The following is a 21590-nucleotide window of genomic DNA, read 5'->3' on the forward strand; positions in this document are numbered from 1 at the left end:
GTCGTGTTTCGCAGAGCTTAAAAAAACGTCATTCCTACAACCCGGAAAAGACCGTGGGATTCATTTGGGAATCCCCTAAAGGTTTTTATGATGGTAGATTTTGATTGATCAGTAGGTCTAAGTATGTGGGTAAAATTTTATATAGTCACTCTGAAAATAGTTCAACCTTTTATTGACGCATTCTTGAAATAAGCTTTTGTTTTCTACCGTGAAGAAGATGTTAATAATCTAAGCAGGGGTGCCTTTTTTCATATAAAGGACCAAAAACCAAATATCATTATGAGACGAAGGTAAACATACGAAACTATATTACATTATAGTTTCCATGGGTAATTTCCTAGTTTATTTAATAATATTTAAAAATAAATAAAAAATATTACTAATCATATTGACTAGTGCAGTATAACTTTTAAAATCATAACTTATTGCAACAAAAACATAACAGTGGAGTTCAATGCTGAATCTGCCTTTGCCTTGATTTGCTCACCAAAGTCTCTGCAATGTCCTCTATCCATCAGGTATGTACATTTAAATCTGATTCATTTACAAGATTTAATTGAAACATTTAATTTCAATTAGCTTTTAACACTAAAACAAACACAAAAGATTATATTAGATTTGAAAAGAAAATCTATAAACAGTCCCCATCCTCCTCCCCCTCTTCAGATTGGATGGCGTGCAGATCAAAGGTTACCCGCGAGCCCTAGGCATCTCTGATCGGAAGGTTTTTTATGAATTCATCAATGCCAATGAAGAACCTATTTTACTTATTTATTTATTTTTATGAAACAGCACACATAATAAAAAATAATCGTTGTGGTAAAAGTCTGGTAAAAAAATGTTTTTGATAAACCTATTTGTTGTTTAAGACAAAATAACTTAAACATTACTAAATGGATGTTTACATATAGCTACACAACTCTACACAAACGCTAAGTTTACTTATATATTTTAGAAAGATATATTTTATTCTCCTCTTTGCATTTATTTCTATTTACAATATATTTTCATTTTGGCCAACTATATTCTAATCGTCCTTCAGAAATATTGCAGATCTAATGCTTTTAACGGAATGAAAATTTTTTAAATTTGACAAGTTTCTTTGACAAATATTTGGTGACACTGTAATAATATTTTATTGTTACCTTTATCAATTTAACGCACACTTAATTGCAAGTAAAGTGTCTAATTTAATATTTTAATTAACTTTTGGAAAAATAACAAGCCAACATTTTAAATAATGTTCCATTATCATTGTGTAACAAATATTAAAGTTAAAATGAAACAACATGCTTATTCTCAATAATAATAAAATGAGAAATTTTAAAATAAAATAAAAAATATATATATACAATCACCGGCCACTTTATTAGGCAGACCTGTCTAACTTCTTGTTAACGCAAATTTCTAAACAGCCAATCACATGGCAGCAACTCGATGCATTTAGGCATGTAGATATGGTCAAGACGATCTGCTGCAGTTCAAACAGAGCATCAGAATGAGGAAGAAAAGTGATTTAAATTGACATTGAATGTGGCATAGTTGTTGGTGCCAGACGGGCTGGTCTGAGTATTTCAGAAACAGCTGATCTATTGGGATTTTCACGCACAACCATCTCTAGGGTTTACAGAGAATGGTCTGAAAAAGAGAAAATATCCATAAACCTATGCGTTCACTGAGATAATGAGTTCACTGTACTCAAATGGCCTCCACAGTCACCAGATCTCAATCCAATAGAGCACCTTTGGATGTGGTGGAATGGGAGGTTTGGCATCATGTATTTGCAGCCGAAAAATTAGCAGCAACTGTGTGATGCTATCATCTCTATATATTATTTTTAATGATCAAACTCTTCCTGACAAATAAGTAAAACCTTGCAATTTGAAGACATAAATTGGGGCTGCACGTGATCATTTTAGTTATTTAACATTTGTTAGTCTGTTAAAAAGTTGTCAAATAATTGTTGTAAATATACTTGGCAAGATTTAATGCTATATAAATTAATGCAACACTGAAGGACATAATAAAAAAATCTATATTTTCACTCAGAAAAAAAGAAAAGAGAAAACATTGAAAAAAAAATCTGTTTCACTTTTATTTTTTGATGTTTAAATCTATTTTATCCTAAAAAAACACACAGCAACACTCAGACATATGCATGTAGAGTTTTATTTTTTATACATATTACTGTGTCAATGACACATGGTATATTTCTATATACATATGTTTCTCAAATGTACGTTCACTAATCCCACAAAGTACAGTGATATCAAAATGATGTGTGATAGCAAAACCCATCTTAAAATGCGCCACAACAACTTTAATATTTTGAAGCTGTTGGTCCTTTATCGCTGGTATTTTGTGCCACAAACGTCACAATGTCTATCAATAGACATCCTGAGTCAAAGCAACAGGAAATCTGTGATTCATAGCTGGCATTTCCAACAAGGTCTTGAAGAAGATCTACTGTAGAAATAATGACTGGCTGAATTTGTGAAATACAGTCATTAATCATGTTGTCTAACCTTGACAGACGCAGTTTGCATCAAAGCCCGATGCTGTTTCACACTGAGCAGCAGAACTTGTTTTGCTGTCTTTGCGCTGTGGATGACTTGTAAAAACACAGCTGTAAAATGAGCAGCGCACGTGTTGCATTGGACTGGTGATTTTTTTTTTACTGCATTTTGCCTTTCCATACACTCATCTGAAGGCCCTGCTCATGACTTTCTCACTCCTTAAAGGGAGAGTTCACCCAAAAATGAAAATTGCTCATTATTTATTTCCCTCAAATGGTTCCAAAAGTTTGTGAGGTTCTTTTTCTGTAAGATATTTTGAAGAAAGCTGAAAACCTGTAACCACTGACTTCCATAGTATTTTTTTTCCTACTATAGAAGTCAATAGTTACAGATTTTCAGATTTTTTTTTACAAAATATCTTCTTTTCTGTTCAACAGAAAAAAGTTTTTGACTAGTGAAGAGTGAGTAAAAAAGCTAAAAGGGAGTGAGTAATAGCTAGCTAAAGCGATCTACTCCCGGGAGGGTGTAGAAATCAGGGGCCGTGCGATTTACTTCCTGAAGGAAGTTGAAATTGTGGAGCACATAATTAGAGCTGTAAAGCTTAACTTTTCGATTTTAGGTGAAAAATTTGAATCTGTTGTAGATGTCCAATAAATTAATAGGTACCGAAAAAGTCCACTGAGGGGGGTTGTAATCACCAGAATGGGGAAGTCCCAGAGTAAAATGAGAAAATATGATACATCAGTGTTTTGGAAAAACGTCTTTACGCTGTTCCCATCTGTTTTTATAAAATATGTCTCTATTTTATTTATACTTGTCTCTTTTATTCCTGTTTATGTAAAGCACTTTGAATTGCCACTGTGTATGAAATGTGCTATATAAATAAACTTGCCTTGCCTTGCCTAAAAAAATGGCAGAATAAAAATGTTGGGGTGAACTGTCCCTTTAAATACACGATTAAAGTCTTTCCAATCACGATCAAAATCTCTCTTGCATTTTCATTTCTCCTGTGAATGATCACTATACAATGCATTTGTATATATATTTCATTGAACAAATTGAATTGCATGCATGAAAAGACAAAGACATTGCAACTCACAACAAGGGAATCAAAGAGAAAAAAACTACTTTTTTTGTCTTTTATTCCCCTAATTATTTTTTTTGAATGTGGAAAACGAATTTCAATCAAACTGGAGTGATTTTTATGAGACTAATCTATTACCCAAACTACACTGCTACTAAAGTGGCTGCTGCTTTTAATTTTATATGCAAATGAAAGTCTGAAAACACAGACATCTAGACATCTGATGTCTACAGATTCTTAAAACAAAGAAAAGATGTTGCTGATGGATTTGAAACACTTTCACAATGTATTCACAGCATTATTCCTCTTTCCAGCATTTCCCATAGTTTTAACCCTCACAATGCATTCAGCTTCATTTTCTGAACTCTAAAAACCTCTATTGTTTTTAGTATTGGAACAAAACTTCACTGTAAAAAAGGCTGGGTTCCACACAACTGATTTGTGTTGGGGCAACATAAAAAATTAAGCTAAGTTATTCGTTTTTAGGCGACACAGTGGCTCCGCCGCATAAAACATATGCTGAATAAGTTGACGGTTCATTCGCTGTGGCGACCCCTGATGAATAAAGGGACTAAGCTGAAGGAAAATGAAAGTAACTATTAGTTATAAATTTAAGTGTATTGAACATAAAACAATTTAGTTGTCCCCCAAAAAATACAATATTTGTGTTTCATCTCAATTTTAATAAGTAGTTTGAACAAACAGCAAATGTTATTTTTAAGTGTTTGTAGGTGCTTTAAGGTTTTTTAACCATTATGTTTTGGGTCATTTTGGACTATGTATGTATACATGCAGCACCTTTATGTGTCACAAATAATCTTGTCAAATTATCTGTATTATATCTGTGTTAAAAACTTTTTCGAAAACCTAAAATACATTTGGGACTGAATTATTGTCGATAAACAAGAATATGTGCATCTATTCCACACCATTTGCACAGTGTAACATTGATATTTTTTTCATTTGAGCAAATGCAAAAAACGGAAAGAAATATTTAAGTTAATATCTAAATTTGTTAAATCTAGACTGTTTTCAAGCAGTCATGAGGTGTAGGCCTACGAGGAATCTGATATTTTTCAGTCCATCATTCATTCTATTCATTCATTCATTCATTTTCTTTTCGGCTTAGTCCCTTTATTAATCTGGGATCGCCACAGCAGAATGAACCACCAACTTATCCATCATATGTTTTACGCAGCAGATGTCCTTCCAAAAATGTATTATTTTTTGTCAATTATTTAAAAAGGTGCAAATGCCGTAATACTAATACTAATGTCTTTATAACAATCACTCAATAATGAGAATTTTCTTATCAGATACACAAAGGGTAAAAATATTAAATTGTAACTACAATAAAACAACGATTCTTCAGTTTCAAACTGAATGCATTATGAGGGTTAAACAAGCACAGTGTTTGTGATGGCCTTGATGGAGGAAATGGACGTCTGAACATTTGGTACTGATTTCAGCTGCATACCTACAGTTCTGACTGGAATTTACAGGAATAAGGTTATCTAAGTATTATATTAGTAACAAAATATTAGCTTTTTTTAATGCAGCATGTCTATAAAATTTTTTAATTAAGTGCTTACTTATGATTGGTTGCCAATACAAAATTCTCTAAAGTGCAAAAGGTCAATTTTCTAATTTCTTTTACAATTAATTGAGCTCATTTGGTCCTTTTAAAGGCTGATTACTCAGACATTAGTGATCTCTATGCTGGAGTAGCCATGCATGGGGCTGCCCTTGGTCCTTTGCAGGATCTTGATGCGCTCTTCTCTGGGTGGAGATCCACAACCGCCCTGAAACGACAGCTCTCTGCTAACAGCCACCAGAGGATTGAACCTCAAAGGGCTCTGAGGAACGACAGAAAAAAATGGTTATTTACAACAATGTGTAGATACTAGGATTGAGTAATTTTTTTATCATACCAGTCCCAAATCGATACTTTAAATACAGTATCAGTATCTAAACAGTGCCTAATACTTTTAAAGTCAGAGTGAATCTGAAATTGCTGAGACTTTTATTTCAGCTTGTTGACGTACTTCCACCTGAACTCCATACTTCCTGCACTGTCCTGACCTATATTGTTTTAAAATGTCACAATATACTTCATTATAAATGTTTGTTTTTGACAGAATAGTTATAAACCTAATGTCGTACAGTACCTAAGTCACAGTCTATAAAGCGCTGATTTGCTGTGTTTGCACTTCTTCACCAAAGTTTTAATTTTAATTTTAAATTTAGTAATGTTCAACTTAAATAGTTTGTTAAAATTCAGCCCATATAAATTGTTTTCAAACACTTACCTTAAAAAACTAAGGTTAATCCAATAAATATTTTGTTTCAGTGTGTGTTAATGCACATTTTGAAGTATCGCATGAGAAATGAGTGTTGGAAATGGCAAATTTTGAATAAATATGTTCTTAACTTGCAAAAAAGGTTTTTTTATGCTCACTTGAGGTGGTTTTGGACTTGTGAAAAAGGATTAGAATGCAAAAAAAGGAGATGAAAACTCATTTGCCAAATAAACTCTGACGTAGCAAATATCACACCCACCTGACTCCATTGTGCTTACCTTGTTTACTGTTGACTACAAGGTTACCAATAATAAAGTCAGCAGTTCTAATAACTTGATGAAAACGCATCTAATTTGCATTTGAGTTTTCACCTAGTAACTCTTGGTTTCTATTGGTTGTTAAAGAACCAATTAATTCAAAACTAACCATATGATTTTGTTAGCTCACCTTGCTAGTTTTGTGGTGAACAATTCATCTGTGCATGTGATTAAGAAAAAAATTAGTTAGCCCTTTTAATCTTTAATTGAAATCTGAAAATGCACTTCCTGTTTTTTTCAGTTACATGCCTAACCACACCCCTCCAACTGTCAGTTTTGACAACAAACAGAAATGGTGAGGAGGAGGTGTCTGTTGGGTTGTAATAACTATTCTAAAACCCATTTCTCGATCTTTCTGAATGAAATGCCTACTTCACTACATTCATTCAGCTCGCAGAAAAAACAAGCCACACCCACTGTTTTCTCATTTGATATTCCTTTTCTCTAGAAATTGCATCACAATACAAAATAAAAACAGTCGCAGCTTCAGGTTCATGTGGACTTTAACAGACCTAATAAATGCTGGCATCTATCTAAAAAAATGAGTAGAGCAGAAATGATTCAAAGCTCTTGTGTAAGCTGCTTATACATCATCTACAGTTAACAATCAGACTGTGTGTGTACAGTATGATAAATATTTTGAATTGTTTTACTTAGAAGCCATTGTTTTAAAATATACACTGTAAAAAAACTGTTTATTAACAGCTTACTTTTTTATTTACAAAGGTTTTCTGCTTATTTATGGTTAGGAATTGCATTATGGGACATTGATCTCTGCTCTGTGGACTTTTGATGTTGAACGTTCAACTCTACAGTTTAACAGAGTGACTTTTATTGACATTTTAGGAGTTTGAAACAATCTATTATACACACTCAGAAATAAAGGTACAAAATCTGTCACCCTTTAATAGTTTGAAGTGATATATTGCCTGGATTGTTATTGTAAACTACGGTAAAAACTGGAAATAAACTGACAGTATTTTTTCTGTATTTGCAGTATAAAATCTGTCACTGGGGTGGTACCTTTCTAATAGATACATTTTTGTACCGTACAGGTAGACATTAGTACTTTTAAAACACACTTTTGTATGCAAAATTCCTATTATGTTAGTATTAATATGTACCTTTAAGGACCTATTAGAAAAAAAATGTACCTTTTGAAAGAGTACCACCCCAGTGACAGATTTTATACTGCATATACAGAAAAAATACTGGCAGTTTATTGCCATTTTTCACCGTAATTTACAATACCAACCCAGGAAATATATCATTTTAAACTATTAAAAAGTCAAAAAGAGTCTTCTTTTCAAACTTTTAAACATCTAAAGTTTTTGGAGGAAAGAGCAAAGCCCATAATCTAATTTAAAATCATAAATAAATGTAAAAAATAAACGCATGAATTACAAAACATGGAAAACTGATAATTTGTGGATTTTTTTTTTTTTCAGTGTAGCCGATTTATTTATTCACATAAAGAAGCATGTTTCCAATCATCTACTCTCTTTTCTGCATTAAATACAACAGCTCTGTTATTGTAGAGACACTGAAGTGAGACACCGATATCTGCATTCTGATTGTCTGTTGTTTACCAGTCAATTTGGCAGCAGGTTTCATTACCCAACCCAGGTAGGTGCACAGAAAGTCCACAATTTGTCTATATTGTGTCAATAACAGGACAGCCCATACCTTGCCAACATTTTTCCTGGGAGAAAATCCCTCCTCTGTTTTACGGCAGTTTGAAGAAGGAGAATGTTTTGGAGTGCCCTCTTTCCTGTAATCCTGAGCCTGATTAGTTCTGGAAGACAGAAACAGCACTTACTTACACTCTTACAAGGGTCCTTTTATGTTTCTTACACTTGCTACATCCAACTTTGCTGTTAGAAAGCATCTAATGACAGCAATGTGGATATGTTTGCACAAGCTCTGCAATTCCCCAGCATTATGCTGACAGATGAGGTCATTAAATTACTCTTATGAAAGTTTGATTAGTATGTTTAAGTTTAAAGACTATACAGTTTAGGTGTGTCTACGTGAGACTGTTGTTTGAATTAATACCTTTCTTTGTATGATGCATTGACACTACAATACACTACTACCTGACAAAAGTCTTGTCTCTGCAATGACTCAAATAACTTATTAATAAAGTGATCTGGAATGGCAAAGAAAGTGTTTTTGCAGGACTCCCAGAGTTCATCAAGATTCTTTGGATTCATCTTCAATGCCTCCCCCTTCATCTTACCCTAGACATGCTCAATAATGTTCATGTCTGGTGACAGGGCTGGCCAATCCTGGAGCACCTTAACCTTCTTTGCTTTCAGGAACTTTGATGTGGAGGCTGAACTATGAGAAGAAGTGCTATCCTGCTGAAGAATTTGCCCTCTCCTGTGGTTTGTAATGTAATGGGCAGCACAAATGTCTTGATACCTCATGCTGTTGATGTTGCCATCCACTCTACAGATCTCTTGCACGCCCCCATACTGAATGTAACCCCAAACCATGATTTTTCCTTCAACAAACTTGACTTATTTCTGTGAGATTCTTGGGTCCATGCGGGTTCCAATAGGTCTTCTGCAGTATTTGTGATGATTGGGATGCTGTACAACAGATGATTTATTAGAAAAATCTACCTTCTGCCACTTTTCCAAATGATCAACTATAAGTCAAGTTATTAGTTGTTGCTCTTACAACTGAGATCGACGAAAAGACTTTTGTCAGGTTTTGTAGATATCACTGGCCATCCGGTCAATTTGTTTGCTGATTTCTTTTGGGCTGCCTATAATTTCCTTCCACAAAGTCTGCAATGATATTTCGTCTTCAACATCCTCAGGTTGTCTAGCCTGTCGCTCGTTTATGCAATGCTAGAAACTGGACATGATTTACGTCCTTTTCGACGCATAGTGTGTTTCGGCATAAACAATACTGACTTTCTGATGTCTTGATAAAGTCGATATTCTATCAGTAAGGGAAATTAATTGAGGATTTTCGGTGAATATTATTGCTAGTCAGTGGAGCTTACTACAACACGTCTATCCTCACCTCCTGCATCACATGATTGTCCAATACAGTTCAATATCACTTTTCCAAATGATCAACTAAAAGTCAAGTTATTATTTGTTGCTCTACAACTGGTATCGACGACAAGACTTTTGTCAGGTAGTGTATAGAATGGTTTTCTCAGCATTATCATAAACATTAGAAACATTTGTGTCAGAGAAGAGAAAGGCACATGTGTATAATAAAGTCCTTCTTCACATAATAATCATTCAAAATCTAGTTTTAAATGTTTTGTTACAAACAATTGTTTGAAAATAATTTTTTTTATCAATTTCACAATGAATATGGGTATTATCGGTTGGTGCATTTGAACAAAGCAGATTTATTAAACAGATATATTTATTAAAATGATATTTTAGTCACCAAACATCTGTAGAAATGGTAAGAGAATACATTTAAATAAATGCAAAATATAGCAAAATGTCAACCCATTATTTTAAAGATGTTTTTGTTTCATTTTAAAAAAAAATCTGTCTAAAGGGCACCTATGACGAAAATCAACTTTTGTAAGCTGTTTGGACAGAACTGTGTGTAGGTGTATAGTTTCAACTGTCATACTGGAGCAATATAAACCCAACAAGTCTCTTTTTTTTTATTTTCAGATGTTAAAATAAGACCCAAATTCCAGTGATTTGGTGATACTAGTGCGATTTCCCTGACCACTGAATTGATTGACATGAGCCATGTCTCCATAATAACGTATTAACATGTCCACAGAACAGAATTTTTTTGGTGATTTTTATAAGTTGAAAACGTTTTTAAAACAGATTTTAAAACAAATTGTAATAAAGAGAGTAAAATCGCTATGTAATTCTGCAATAATCACCACGGCCGCATGGTGTCAGTAAACGGTAATATGTCCATGTGCGTGTACTGCAAATGGCATTTGTGTGAGAATCATCATATCAGAAAGGCTTGAATAAACCCCACCACAAATACATGAAATAAACTTGGTATTTTTGACTAATGAGCTGTATTTCAGCTTCATCCGAGTCTGTCTCTATCACTGTGCTGTTTATCTGACTTAGCGCATGATGAGAAGCAGACACGCACGTGGGAACAGTGGGTGGGGAAAAGCAGCTCATTTGCATTTAAAGCCACAGCCCACAAAAAAGCTACAGTATACTCAGACACCAAAATGGGTGGATACTGGAGGCTAGAATGAATAATCTGGTAGGTATTTTTGAGCTGAAACTTTACAGACATGTTCTGGAGACACAAAAAGCATCTTACATCTTGTAAAAGGGGTAAAATACGTGCCCTTTAATATTTTTTCCTAACCTACAAATTTGGGCTACAAATTTTTTTATTATTGTACATTATTATGTTAGATTAGTTTCAGATGTGGCTTTAATACTGATTTATCTAATGTATATGCACACGTTTAACAGTATAAAGCATCCTATCGAAAATATGAATTTAAAAGATAGATTTGAGAGGGGTGTACTCATATATGAGCACTGTAAATAGACACAATCACATTTCTATAGCCACTTTAATTATTGAATTTCTACAAAAGAAATGCAGCTGCACAGACCTTGCTGGATTGAGAAGCACTTTCATCTCCTCGTACAGATGACGGTGGATCATGTGTTTGTTGTTGGGGATGTCGAGAGCTTTGGCCATGCTGTCTGCACTGAAGGTGGGATCCAGAACCATCACAGCACCATGGATGCCACTGTTCTGAAGGTTATCAGCATACTCCTGAATAGACACAGCAGCTATTATATACCACAGTAAATGTCTTACTATCTGAGCAGTAAATAATGATACTTTTTTCCTCAGTTCTTTGAGCCATTTGGGAATAGTGATATGTGGTTTATGTGTTCAACAGATTTTTGAGTCAACATATTCCCAATAACTACTGTACATATTTGTGGTCAGGAAAGCTATTTTAACACTTAAGGTTAAAATAATAATAATAATATTTAATAAGGTTGTATTAGTTTATGTATTTAATAACATGAACAAACAATGAACAATACATTTGTTACAGTATTTATTTATATTGGTTTACGTTAGTTAATGGAAATAAAGTTGTCCATTGTAAGTTCATGTTAACACATGGTGCATTAGCTAATGCTAACAAGCATGAATTTGTATTTCAATAATGCATTAGTAAACGTTAAACTATGATTAATAAATGCTGTATAGATATTGTTCACTATTAGCTGATGTCGGGTGGCATGGTGGCACAGTGGGTAGCGCTGTCACCTCACAGAAAGAAGGTTGCTGGTTCGAGCCTCGGCTGGATCAGCTGCTATTTCTGTATGGAGTTTGCATGTTTTTCTTGTGTTTGCGTGGGTTTCCTCCGGGTGCTCCGGTTTCTCACACAGTCCATAGATATGTGCTATAGGTGAATTGGGTAAGCTAAAATTGTCCATAGTGTATGTGTGTTTCCCAGTGATGGGATAAGTTGGCGGTTCATTCCGCTGTGGCGACCCCTGATTAAAAAAAGGATTTTCCATGGAAAATATTGTAAGGCCTCCCTCCACATTTAATGATACTATCGCTCATATAAATTTGCAGTAGGTGTGAAATTTTTTTGTTTGTTTTTAAACAAATGGTATGTTTATTACTATTTCTAGATATGTTTATGCACAAATAATAACTTAATGAAAAATATAAAAGCAAAACATCAGTAGGCCATTTGTATTGGGTACACCTTGCGGTATTGGGGATGAGCCGTCTGCAAAGGTCTTATTAATTTGGACGGCCTCATGCATTTGTTAGAAAGAACTTTGGCGCAGATAATACACTGTGGCTGGGTCAGGGACTCTTTGCTTCAAGAAATTGGAATAAAACCATTTAGTTCAGGTAACGATCTTGGTATTTCCTGCAATTCATGTTTCCAGTAAGACCCTAAATGTTTGGCACTTCCTGACCTAGGTCCAATATGCTTGGGTCATTACTATTAGCTGCTGAAGGTGAATCAGTGAAACTAAAAAAAAAAAAAACAAGGCAACATGATCGTTCTCCTAATTTACCACTGCTAAAAATCTTTTAAAGTATGACGCAACCCTCCACAGAGCTCGCTGAGGCTCCCTTGTAGGCCAGGACCCCCTTGTTGGGAACCGCTGAAGTAGTTGATGTCAGTAAGTTAACTAATGAAACCTTATTGTAAAGTCTGACCAATATTTTTATAGTTCAGGACCAAGAACATTTTACAGTATTGTTTACTAGATAAACAACAGATAAATTTGTAGGTCTATAGCTGTCAGATATTGAAAATGTACATTTATTAAATATATATTAATAGAATACATTATAAATGGTAATGAATTTTCACAGTATTACTGTTTTTCAAATAAATGCTAGCTTGTTGAGACTTCATTGAAAATATTTATTTAAGATATTATTGAATTCTCTGACAGTAAAGTACATTGTATGAGCTTTGTATTTTATTTTTTCCCACCTTAAGATCAATATCCCTGATCCATTTAATGACACGATGGCTGGTCCAGACTACAGGATCCAGATCTCGATTCTCACACTGAGTGCGACGTGCCTGTATAGACTGCAGAAATATAATAATACCACAAACCAGTCAGATTATTTTACAATTTCACCTTCACATTTCAGAATTTCAGAGTGAATGTAACAGTACACATATACACTATGAAACATCCCATTATGGTGTCTATATCAAATAAGTGGACAAAAAAATGTTCATAATAAATGCAAGCAAAAGTGTTTACTATAATGTATGTCACAAAATGCGTGAAATAATGTTCAGTCATCATCTATGGTAAGAGATATTTACAGTGCTCAGCATATACTATACGAGTACACTCCTCCCCAAATTCGCTCATATAAATGAATATTTTCTATAGGATGCTTTACAATACAAAATGTGTGCATATACATTAGATTAGTCAGTACTGAAGCCAAATCTGCAGCTCATCTAACAAAAAAACTTACAATAATAGTTCAAAAATTAGTAGCCCAAATTTATATGTTAGGGGAAAATATTAAATAAAATTCAATAAAAAAATAGCAAAAATCAAGAGAAACAAAAAATATTTTAAAAATAATTTGCATGAATTTAAAAGCATTATCTTTACAGATGTTCTGTGACTAAAATATTATTGTAATAAATATGTCTGTTTAATAAATCTGCTTTGTTCAAATGCACCAATATACAGTTGAAGTCAGAATTATTAGCCCCTGTTTATTTTCTCCAATTTCTGTTCAACGGAGAGATTTTTTCAACACATTTCTAAACATAATAGTGTTAATGATTTATTTCTAATAACTGATTTATTTTATCTTTGCCATGATGACAGTGAATAATATTTGACTATATATTTTTCAAGACACTTCTATACAGCTTAAAGTGACATTTAAAGGCTTAACTAGGTTAATTGGGTTAAATAGGCAGGTTAGGGTAATTAGTCAAGTTATTGTATAATGATGGTTTGTTCTGTAGACTATGGAAATAAAATTTAGCTTAAAGGGGCTAATAATTTTGACTTTACAATGGTTTTTAAATTTTTTTAAATCTGCTTTTATTCTAGCCGAAATAAAACAAATAAGACTTACTTCAGAAGAAAAAAATATTATCAGACATACTGTGAAAATTTCCTTGCTCTGTTAAACACCATTTGGGAAATATTTAAAAAAAGAAAAAAAAAATCAAAGGGGGGCTAATAAGTATGACTTCAACTGTATATTACCTATATTCACTGAGAAATGGATAAAAAATATTAATATTCCAAACGAGGTGTACTCATATATGCTAAGCACTGTAGGTAAAAAATAATTATACAGAACTGTGCAAAAGTCTAGGCCACCACCAGCTTTGGGAGGCACAAATCTATCTATCTAGAAGGTGTGGAGCAAGTGCAGGGTCTTTACTTTTGGGTGAACTATACCTTTAATATACAAACAGAAAATTTGGGAAATATCTACACAATATTCAGAACAAAATACTTTTGGATTCAAAAGACTAACATTAAAAGTTTGTGTTTAACAGACCAAGCAACAGCTTAAACTTTTTTGTTGAGTCTTTTCTGAAATTATGAGCCAAGCATTTTTCTATCTTTCTTTTTCTCATACTGCCCATAATAGGCCAGATTGCTTATACTGTACATACTGTATATAATATTCAGGTCTGGACTCTGTGGAGGCCATTTCATGACTCTCTATGTTTCATCAGCTGTTTCTCCAAATATCATCACAATAGCAGTGTGTTTGGGATCATTATCATGCTGAAAAATAAAACTATTACAAACTAGGTGCTTTCTAGGAATTCAAGTGGAATTAGGAATTCTAGCAGGAATTACACGACAAATTAAAACCTGTCTACTTTTTTAGCATTCACAATCCCATTAATTCAGGCAATATTGACAACAGTTCTGTAGAAATGCATATCAACCCAAGACAGAAACTCCAGTATTTTTCCTTCATTCTTCCTTCTTTCTCTAACTCTTTCTTCAAATGTCTTGATCCCCCAAAAACTGTATTTTCAGGTTAAATTTTAATTAAGAGAATGAAAATTAAAACATAATGTCATCATACCCTCACTAAAACAATAAATGTGACTGGGGACTAAGACTTATGTGTAGTGCTGTAAATATTGATAAGATATACAGTATGATCCTAATGCTTGAAAAGCTGTATTGACGAGTTCTTGCCTCTTTGTCGAAATTGAGCATTTGCAGAAGCTGGATGGCTGACAGGATGCTGGTGACGTGGAATTTATTGGTGATGTTGAAGATGGTCTCCAGGTCTCTGCGTGTGATGGAGTTCAGGACTCTGCCGTCCACCAGCTGATTGTGGAAGACCTGTGAATACTGTGGCAGCCCGACGTCACTCAGCCAGCTCTTAGACACCCAGTGATGGTCCATATCTGCAGCTTTAGAAAGTCTGCGGGACAACACAGAAACACTATAGCAATGCTCATGCACAGGGGCTGGATAATAAGAGCAAATGATCACATCTATTGAAACATTTTTCATATTAGTAAATACAGTTGAAATCAGAATTATTAGCCACCCTTTTATTTTTTAATTTTTTAAATATTTCCCAAATGATGTTTAACAGAGCAAAGAAATTTTCACAGCATTCATTCATTCATTTTCTTTTCGGCGTAGTCCCTTAATTAATCAGGGGTCACCACAGTGGAATGAACCGCCAACTTATCAACTGCAACCCATTACTGGGAAACATCCATACACACTCATTCACACACATACACTACAGCCAATTTAGCTTATACCCAATTCATCTGTACCGCATGTCTTTGGATTTGTGAGAAAACCAGAGCACCCGGAGCAAACCCACATGAACACGAGGAGAACATGCAAACTCCACACAGAAATGCCAACTGACCCAGCCTGTGCCACCGCTAATTACTTGCCTAATTACCTAATACCTAATTACCTGCCTAGTTAACCCAATTAACCTAGTTAAGCCTTTAAATGTCATTTTAAGCTGTATAGAAGTGTCTGGAAAAATATCTAGTCAAATATTATTTACTGTCATCATGTCAAAGATAAGTTAAATCAGTAATTAGAAATGAGTTATTAAAACTATTATGTTTAGAAATGTGTTGAAAAAAATCTCTGTTAAACAGAAATTGTGGAAAAAATAAACAGGGGAGCTAATAATTCATAATTCCTGAGTGAAACAGAGACAGTTACTTGTTCATTTAAGCTACGCTTTTATTGCCATAACATGAGAAAAATGTCACATAATAATTCATTTTTATAAAACTTGAGTAAACTCACAATAATTTGACAGCCTTGTCCCTTAAGGTATCTTAACAGAGAAATATTTTTTATTTTATTTACTGCATGCATGTTCTAACGGGTGATTTATAAAATAAAAAAAAGAAGCAGTTTTTTGCAACTTTAAGGACAGATGTACATTTATATGCAGTAATATATAGATTTTTAAATTAAACATTTAAATTAAATTGATTAAATTGATACATTTAGAGAAGGGGTGCCCAACTTTTTCTTCTGAAATTGTTTGAGGGTGGTGGGCTGGAGGTAACTATACCAAACTATTACAGTGAAGTTGGCTTGGTAAACTCCTAATTTATTAACGTATAAAAATAAATAGAAACAAGATTTTTACTTTATGTATTAATAATTATATGTACATTTTTATAGTTTACAATGTACTTATTACAATAAAAACAATTACATTTATAACAAAATGGAGTTCAATACATAGTACACGAGGCAAGCTGCACCTGCTTTTGCCTTGCCTGATTTGCTCGTCAAAGTCTTCTGCATTGTCCTTGATCTGTCAAGTGACAGTACATATCACAAATCGGATTCATTCACAGCACTGAATTGAATCATTTAATTTCAATTAGCTTTTTTGGAGCTCAGCAATGATGAAGAAATGATGATCTCTGTTGAAGGCATTCATCCCAGCATTCCCCATCATTCTCCCTTTCTTTTCAGATGGGATGGCGGGCGAAATCAAAGGTTACAATGGACCAACTTTGGCTCACAGGGCCTAGTTTGGGCATCTCTGATTTAAAGCATCATAATTATTGGCACCTCATTACTGGTGTTGGTAATACGTTACATCAAAAAAAGATTAAATTCCTAATTACCAATTGCATCATTAAAATTGTGTTTACATTACTTTGGTTAATTAACTTCATCTTTAAAAAAAAGAATGACTCAATAAGTAATTTAATTACTTTACCTGTTAAAAACTGGTTAAAATCCCAAAGAATAGACAATACAAATAGCACTTTAAATTCTTTAAATTGAAGTCAAACAGGGCCTTACAGCTATATTTTTTAAAAATGTCAAAGGTAAATGTGAAATATTTTATTTATCAAAATGAAAAGATAAAACACTTCAAAGTAATGAAACAATATTTCATGAATACCAAATATAAAACATCGACATTCAGTTCAGTTCATTGTCGCTTAGGCAAGTACATTGATTAGACAAATATAACTTTTTTTAGTTACTATGCAAAATACTCCATCTAAATAATACTTCTCTAAATTTATGCCATATACTTATGAATGAATTTCTCACATGAATTTTTCATAAGCGTGAAATTGTCTTCAGTTGAAAAATAGAATTATTCTAAAAACATACACCAGTCAAAAGTTTGGGATCAGTAGAGTTTTTAAATGTTTTAAAACAAGCTTCTCCTGCTCACCAAGACTGCATTTAAAAATACAGTACAAACTGTAAAATTGTGAAAAGTAGTTTATCATTTAATTTAATCATTTATTGCAGTCATTTTAATGATGAATTTTCATCATATAGTATATATAGTAATATATAGTAATAGTAATAAAAGCAATGACTGCAATAATTTCATTTGAAAATACATACAAAAAATAATAAATATTCAATTATTTTTACATTTAATAAATGCCGCCTTGATGAACAGAATAGTTTTCTTAAAAAGAAAAACGACCCCAACCTTTTGACCCGTAGTGTATTTGTATGAGATTTTTTTAATGGATTTATTCAGGAATGCTGAACACATATAAAGTATTTAAGGCAAGTACACTATACATACGGTAGATGTAATTAAATGACCTAAAAATGCTAAGTAATCCCTTACTTTATTTTTTTCTGGGGAAAATTATAAGTAATCAGCAGTTACCAGCTACTTTGCAACTCATTACATTCAACACTGCTCATCACCATGTTGAAAAGTAGTTGTGTGCTTCATAATTGTATGAAAAACACTAAATTAAAGTACACATATAAATAATGTCATGGTCAAACAGTCTGTGTGGTGCAAACAAGCAGCATTATTTAGCTCCAGTTGGAAGCATGAACATTAAATCATGTGTTATCATTTTATGGAGAGAGAATGATATTGCAATGATCATTATTATGATGTCATGGCCTCACCCTCGTCCATTCTCTGCTTCTCTGTAGTCCTCAATGGCGAGTCGGAGCTTCCTGCGGTGCATGGGGCTGTTGATGCCCAAACCCAGCTCCAGGTCCTCATCGCTCAATCCCAGCAACACCTGCAACAGGAAACAGCTGCTGGTGACATCATGACTGCAGCTGTGGAGCAAATATTACTCGAGAGTGATCATTAACCAGATTCATGTCAGCGAGGCTTTAGGAAAGTAAATATTTGTAAAATAAAGAACTATTTAGGGGCCACAGAACTCGTTACCTGAATAAAGCAGAGGGTTATTAATTGCTCTTATTCACTTTTTTTGTTGTAGCATTTATTTGATTAAAATATAGTGGAAAAAAGGTCAAATATTGCTGCCATTTATTTTATTAGCAATGCTACACTTGTTTTCCAACATAATATTAGTGAGATAAGGGCTAATACATATAATATAGCAGCTACTGATGCTCAAAAGGTTTTATAATCATTCATTTTCCTTCAGATTAGTTCCTTATTCATCAGGAGTCGCCACAGCGGAATGAACCAACTTTTCCAGCATATGTTTTACACAGCGGTTGCCCTTCCAGCCACAACCTAGTACTGGGAAACATCCACATACACTCATTCACACACACACTTTACAGCCAATTTTGTTTACCCATTTCACTTATAGCGCATGTCTTTGGACTGTGGGGGAAACCGGAGCACCTGAAGAAAACCAACACGAACATGGGGAGAACATGCAAACTCCACACAGAAATGCCAACTGGTCCAGCCAGGACTTAAACCAGTGACCCTCTTGCTGTGAGGCGACAGTGCTAACCACTGAGCCATCGGTTTTATTATTAGCGTGAAATATATACTGTATCTCTCTGAGGACAAGGGGGCTAAAATACAATTATATTGTACACTGTAAAAACATTGATATGTCCAAGACATAAAGACATGACTACAAATGTTTTTGTTGCTGTAACTTATTTTAATAAGTTAATCAGATTTCAACTAAAATTATTAAGTTATGCAAAGTTTAACTTGATATTTTCAGTCAGTTTGATTGATATGAAAGTTGAGATTACTAGAAAAGTCAATTCAATTCAACTAAAAAAATAAAGGCAGCAAGAATTTTTACAGTGAAATAATATTGTGAAAGACTCAATTTAAAGTGACGTTTATATTTTAACATATTTTAAAATGTAACTATTACCTTCAATACAAAACCATATTTTCAACAGTTTTTACTTGAAACATTACTAGAAATAGTTTGCCCAAAACTGATCATTTACTCACGCTACTCTAGTTTCAAACCGCTTCGAGTTAATATTTTTAATCTGCTGAACACAAAAGATATTTTGAAGAATGTTGTCATTGACTTTAATAGCATTTCGTTCCTACACGGAAAAAAAAAATATTCGAAGATGATTCATTGGATTTACAAATTTAAGTTAAGTGGCTGTAAACAATTTATTTGGGCTGAATTTAATCAAACAAATAAAGTAAAACATTACTCAATTTAAGTTGTTTAAATTCAACACATAAATTGTTTGCAACAATTTTGCAGACATCATTTTTTTCAGTGTACACTGTAAAAAGTAATAAGTTGACTTTATTTAAAAAAGTGAGTGAAAATTGCACAATTATAAAAATTAAGTCAACTTAACAGTTCCAAGCTACAATGCGTTTACTTATATTGTTTTTAGGTGAGGTCAACGTGTCGCTCTTAAGACAATTGGTTTACTCGATTTAAGTAACTAATCACTTTTTACAATGTCTGGATGTCAATTATTGCATTTTTTTCTAAACATTTTTCAAAATATCTTGTTTTGTGTTCAGCAGAAAGAAAGAAATCCATTAAAGTTTAAACCCGCTTCACGTAAAAGAATATTTTTTGCTGCTTGTTCAAACTACTTATTTAAAATCAGCTGAAAAAACCCAATTCTTGAGTTTTTTTAGGACAACCTAATTGTTTTATCAACAATTGTTTTATTCAATCCACTTCAATTAGTAAAAACAGTTAATTTAATCAAATTGTGTTGGGACAACATGAAGGAATTTTGTGCAACCCATCATTTTTTAGTGTTGAATGTGAGTAAATGGCAAGTAGTAAATGGTTAAGTAATATTTTGCATTTTTGGGTGAATTATACCTTTAATATCTGCCTTATCAGAAATAAAGGTAAGAGAGTTGTTATGAATACCTTATGGGTACATATTAGTACCCAAAAGTACAAAAGTGTACCTTTTAAAAATTTGGGGTACAAATGTTTTTGAGGTTCCAATATGGACCCTTTAAGTGTAAAAGTGTGTGTTTTGAGAGTGTGTGGAAACAATGAATAAATACAGTATATTGTGAAATACTGCTACAAATTAAAATATCGCTTTACCAGTAATTGATTTATGTTGTTGCACAACCAAATTTTCAGCATAAAAAGAATGCATCTTCATTAACATCAGTGGAAAAGGGTCTAAAATAAAATACAATTAAAGAACAGTCATAAATGAAGAGCAGAGCAGCATTTACCTTTCCGCTCTTGACATTGTCAGAGCAGGCACGCATGTACATGGGCATGGCCATGACCACCTCCAGCCAAGCCTGCACAGTGCCGGCTCTCCACAGAGACATGGGCCTGCTGCGCGTCAGCTCCGCCTGCTGCAGCCGCTCCAGCTGATCCTCGCCGTCCGATAGGCTGGGCTGCGTCTGACTGGAGACGCTGTCTGAGTCTGGATTGGTCAGGAACACCAGGAGGTTTACAGGGGTCGAGAACAAAACAAAACTGCCTTATCCACTTCATTGAACATCTATACATAGACATCCCTTATAAACATGTAACTGCAGTTTAACTATGTTTATATTTAATAACTTTAACTGTTAAAAGCTATTCATAATTAGTTAGTTAATTAGTTAAAGTTATGAGAAACTAATAAAGTTATGGTAACTAATAACCTTAACTTTTCTGATTTTGACTGTAATGCACCTTTTGTAAAGCTGCTTTGAAACAGTAATTATTGCGAAAAGCGCTATACAAATGAACCTTAATTGAACTGAATTGAATGATCCATCCTGCACATACAAGCTTTTTTATTGCCGTGTGGAAAAGCACCCACCTCCACGTGCTCCTGTTTTATTTCAATATATTGTCTGCTCTTAAGGGAAGACACTGCAGATGAAAAAACTGGTATATTTTTATACACCTGTTCATTTCGGTGTATTTTTTCAGTCTAATGTAAAGAAAACATCCAGAATACACTAATGAGGGTTTCTTTTGTTGCAGCTTATCCATTTTTGTATGTAATTATAATTCATTTTTTTAAAGAGATTTATTCATATCTGTGTTTTTTACAGTAGGATTTGTTCATATACAATATGCCTGATTTTATGCAAATTTTATTCTACCAAAAATTGTGAAAATTTCTACTTTTTCTTGCTGTATTATCTCAATTTTGGAGACAAAAAGGTGAATTTTCATTGTAAATGAAAC

The 21590-nt window shown here is 33.5% G+C and overlaps 1 protein-coding gene across 3 annotated transcripts in view; it reads right to left on the reverse strand.

The window, feature by feature from the left end:
* Positions 1 to 4824: 4824 nt before the first annotated feature.
* Positions 4825 to 21590, reverse strand: part of kaznb (kazrin, periplakin interacting protein b) — a 370845-nt gene continuing 354079 nt past the window's right edge. For all 3 annotated transcript variants that reach the window (XM_056468005.1, XM_056468006.1, XM_056468007.1), the window contains 7 exons: positions 20633 to 20832; positions 18121 to 18239; positions 14908 to 15139; positions 12687 to 12788; positions 10809 to 10975; positions 7904 to 8012; positions 4825 to 5456 (listed from right to left, as the gene is read on the reverse strand). In XM_056468005.1, coding sequence (XP_056323980.1) covers positions 5298 to 5456; positions 7904 to 8012; positions 10809 to 10975; positions 12687 to 12788; positions 14908 to 15139; positions 18121 to 18239; positions 20633 to 20832 — 1088 coding nt within the window. In that variant the 3' untranslated portion in view covers positions 4825 to 5297. The remainder of the gene's footprint in view (positions 5457 to 7903; positions 8013 to 10808; positions 10976 to 12686; positions 12789 to 14907; positions 15140 to 18120; positions 18240 to 20632; positions 20833 to 21590) is intronic.

This window comes from Danio aesculapii, chromosome 11 (genome assembly GCF_903798145.1).
Source record: "Danio aesculapii chromosome 11, fDanAes4.1, whole genome shotgun sequence".
Lineage (NCBI taxonomy): Eukaryota > Metazoa > Chordata > Actinopteri > Cypriniformes > Danionidae > Danio > Danio aesculapii.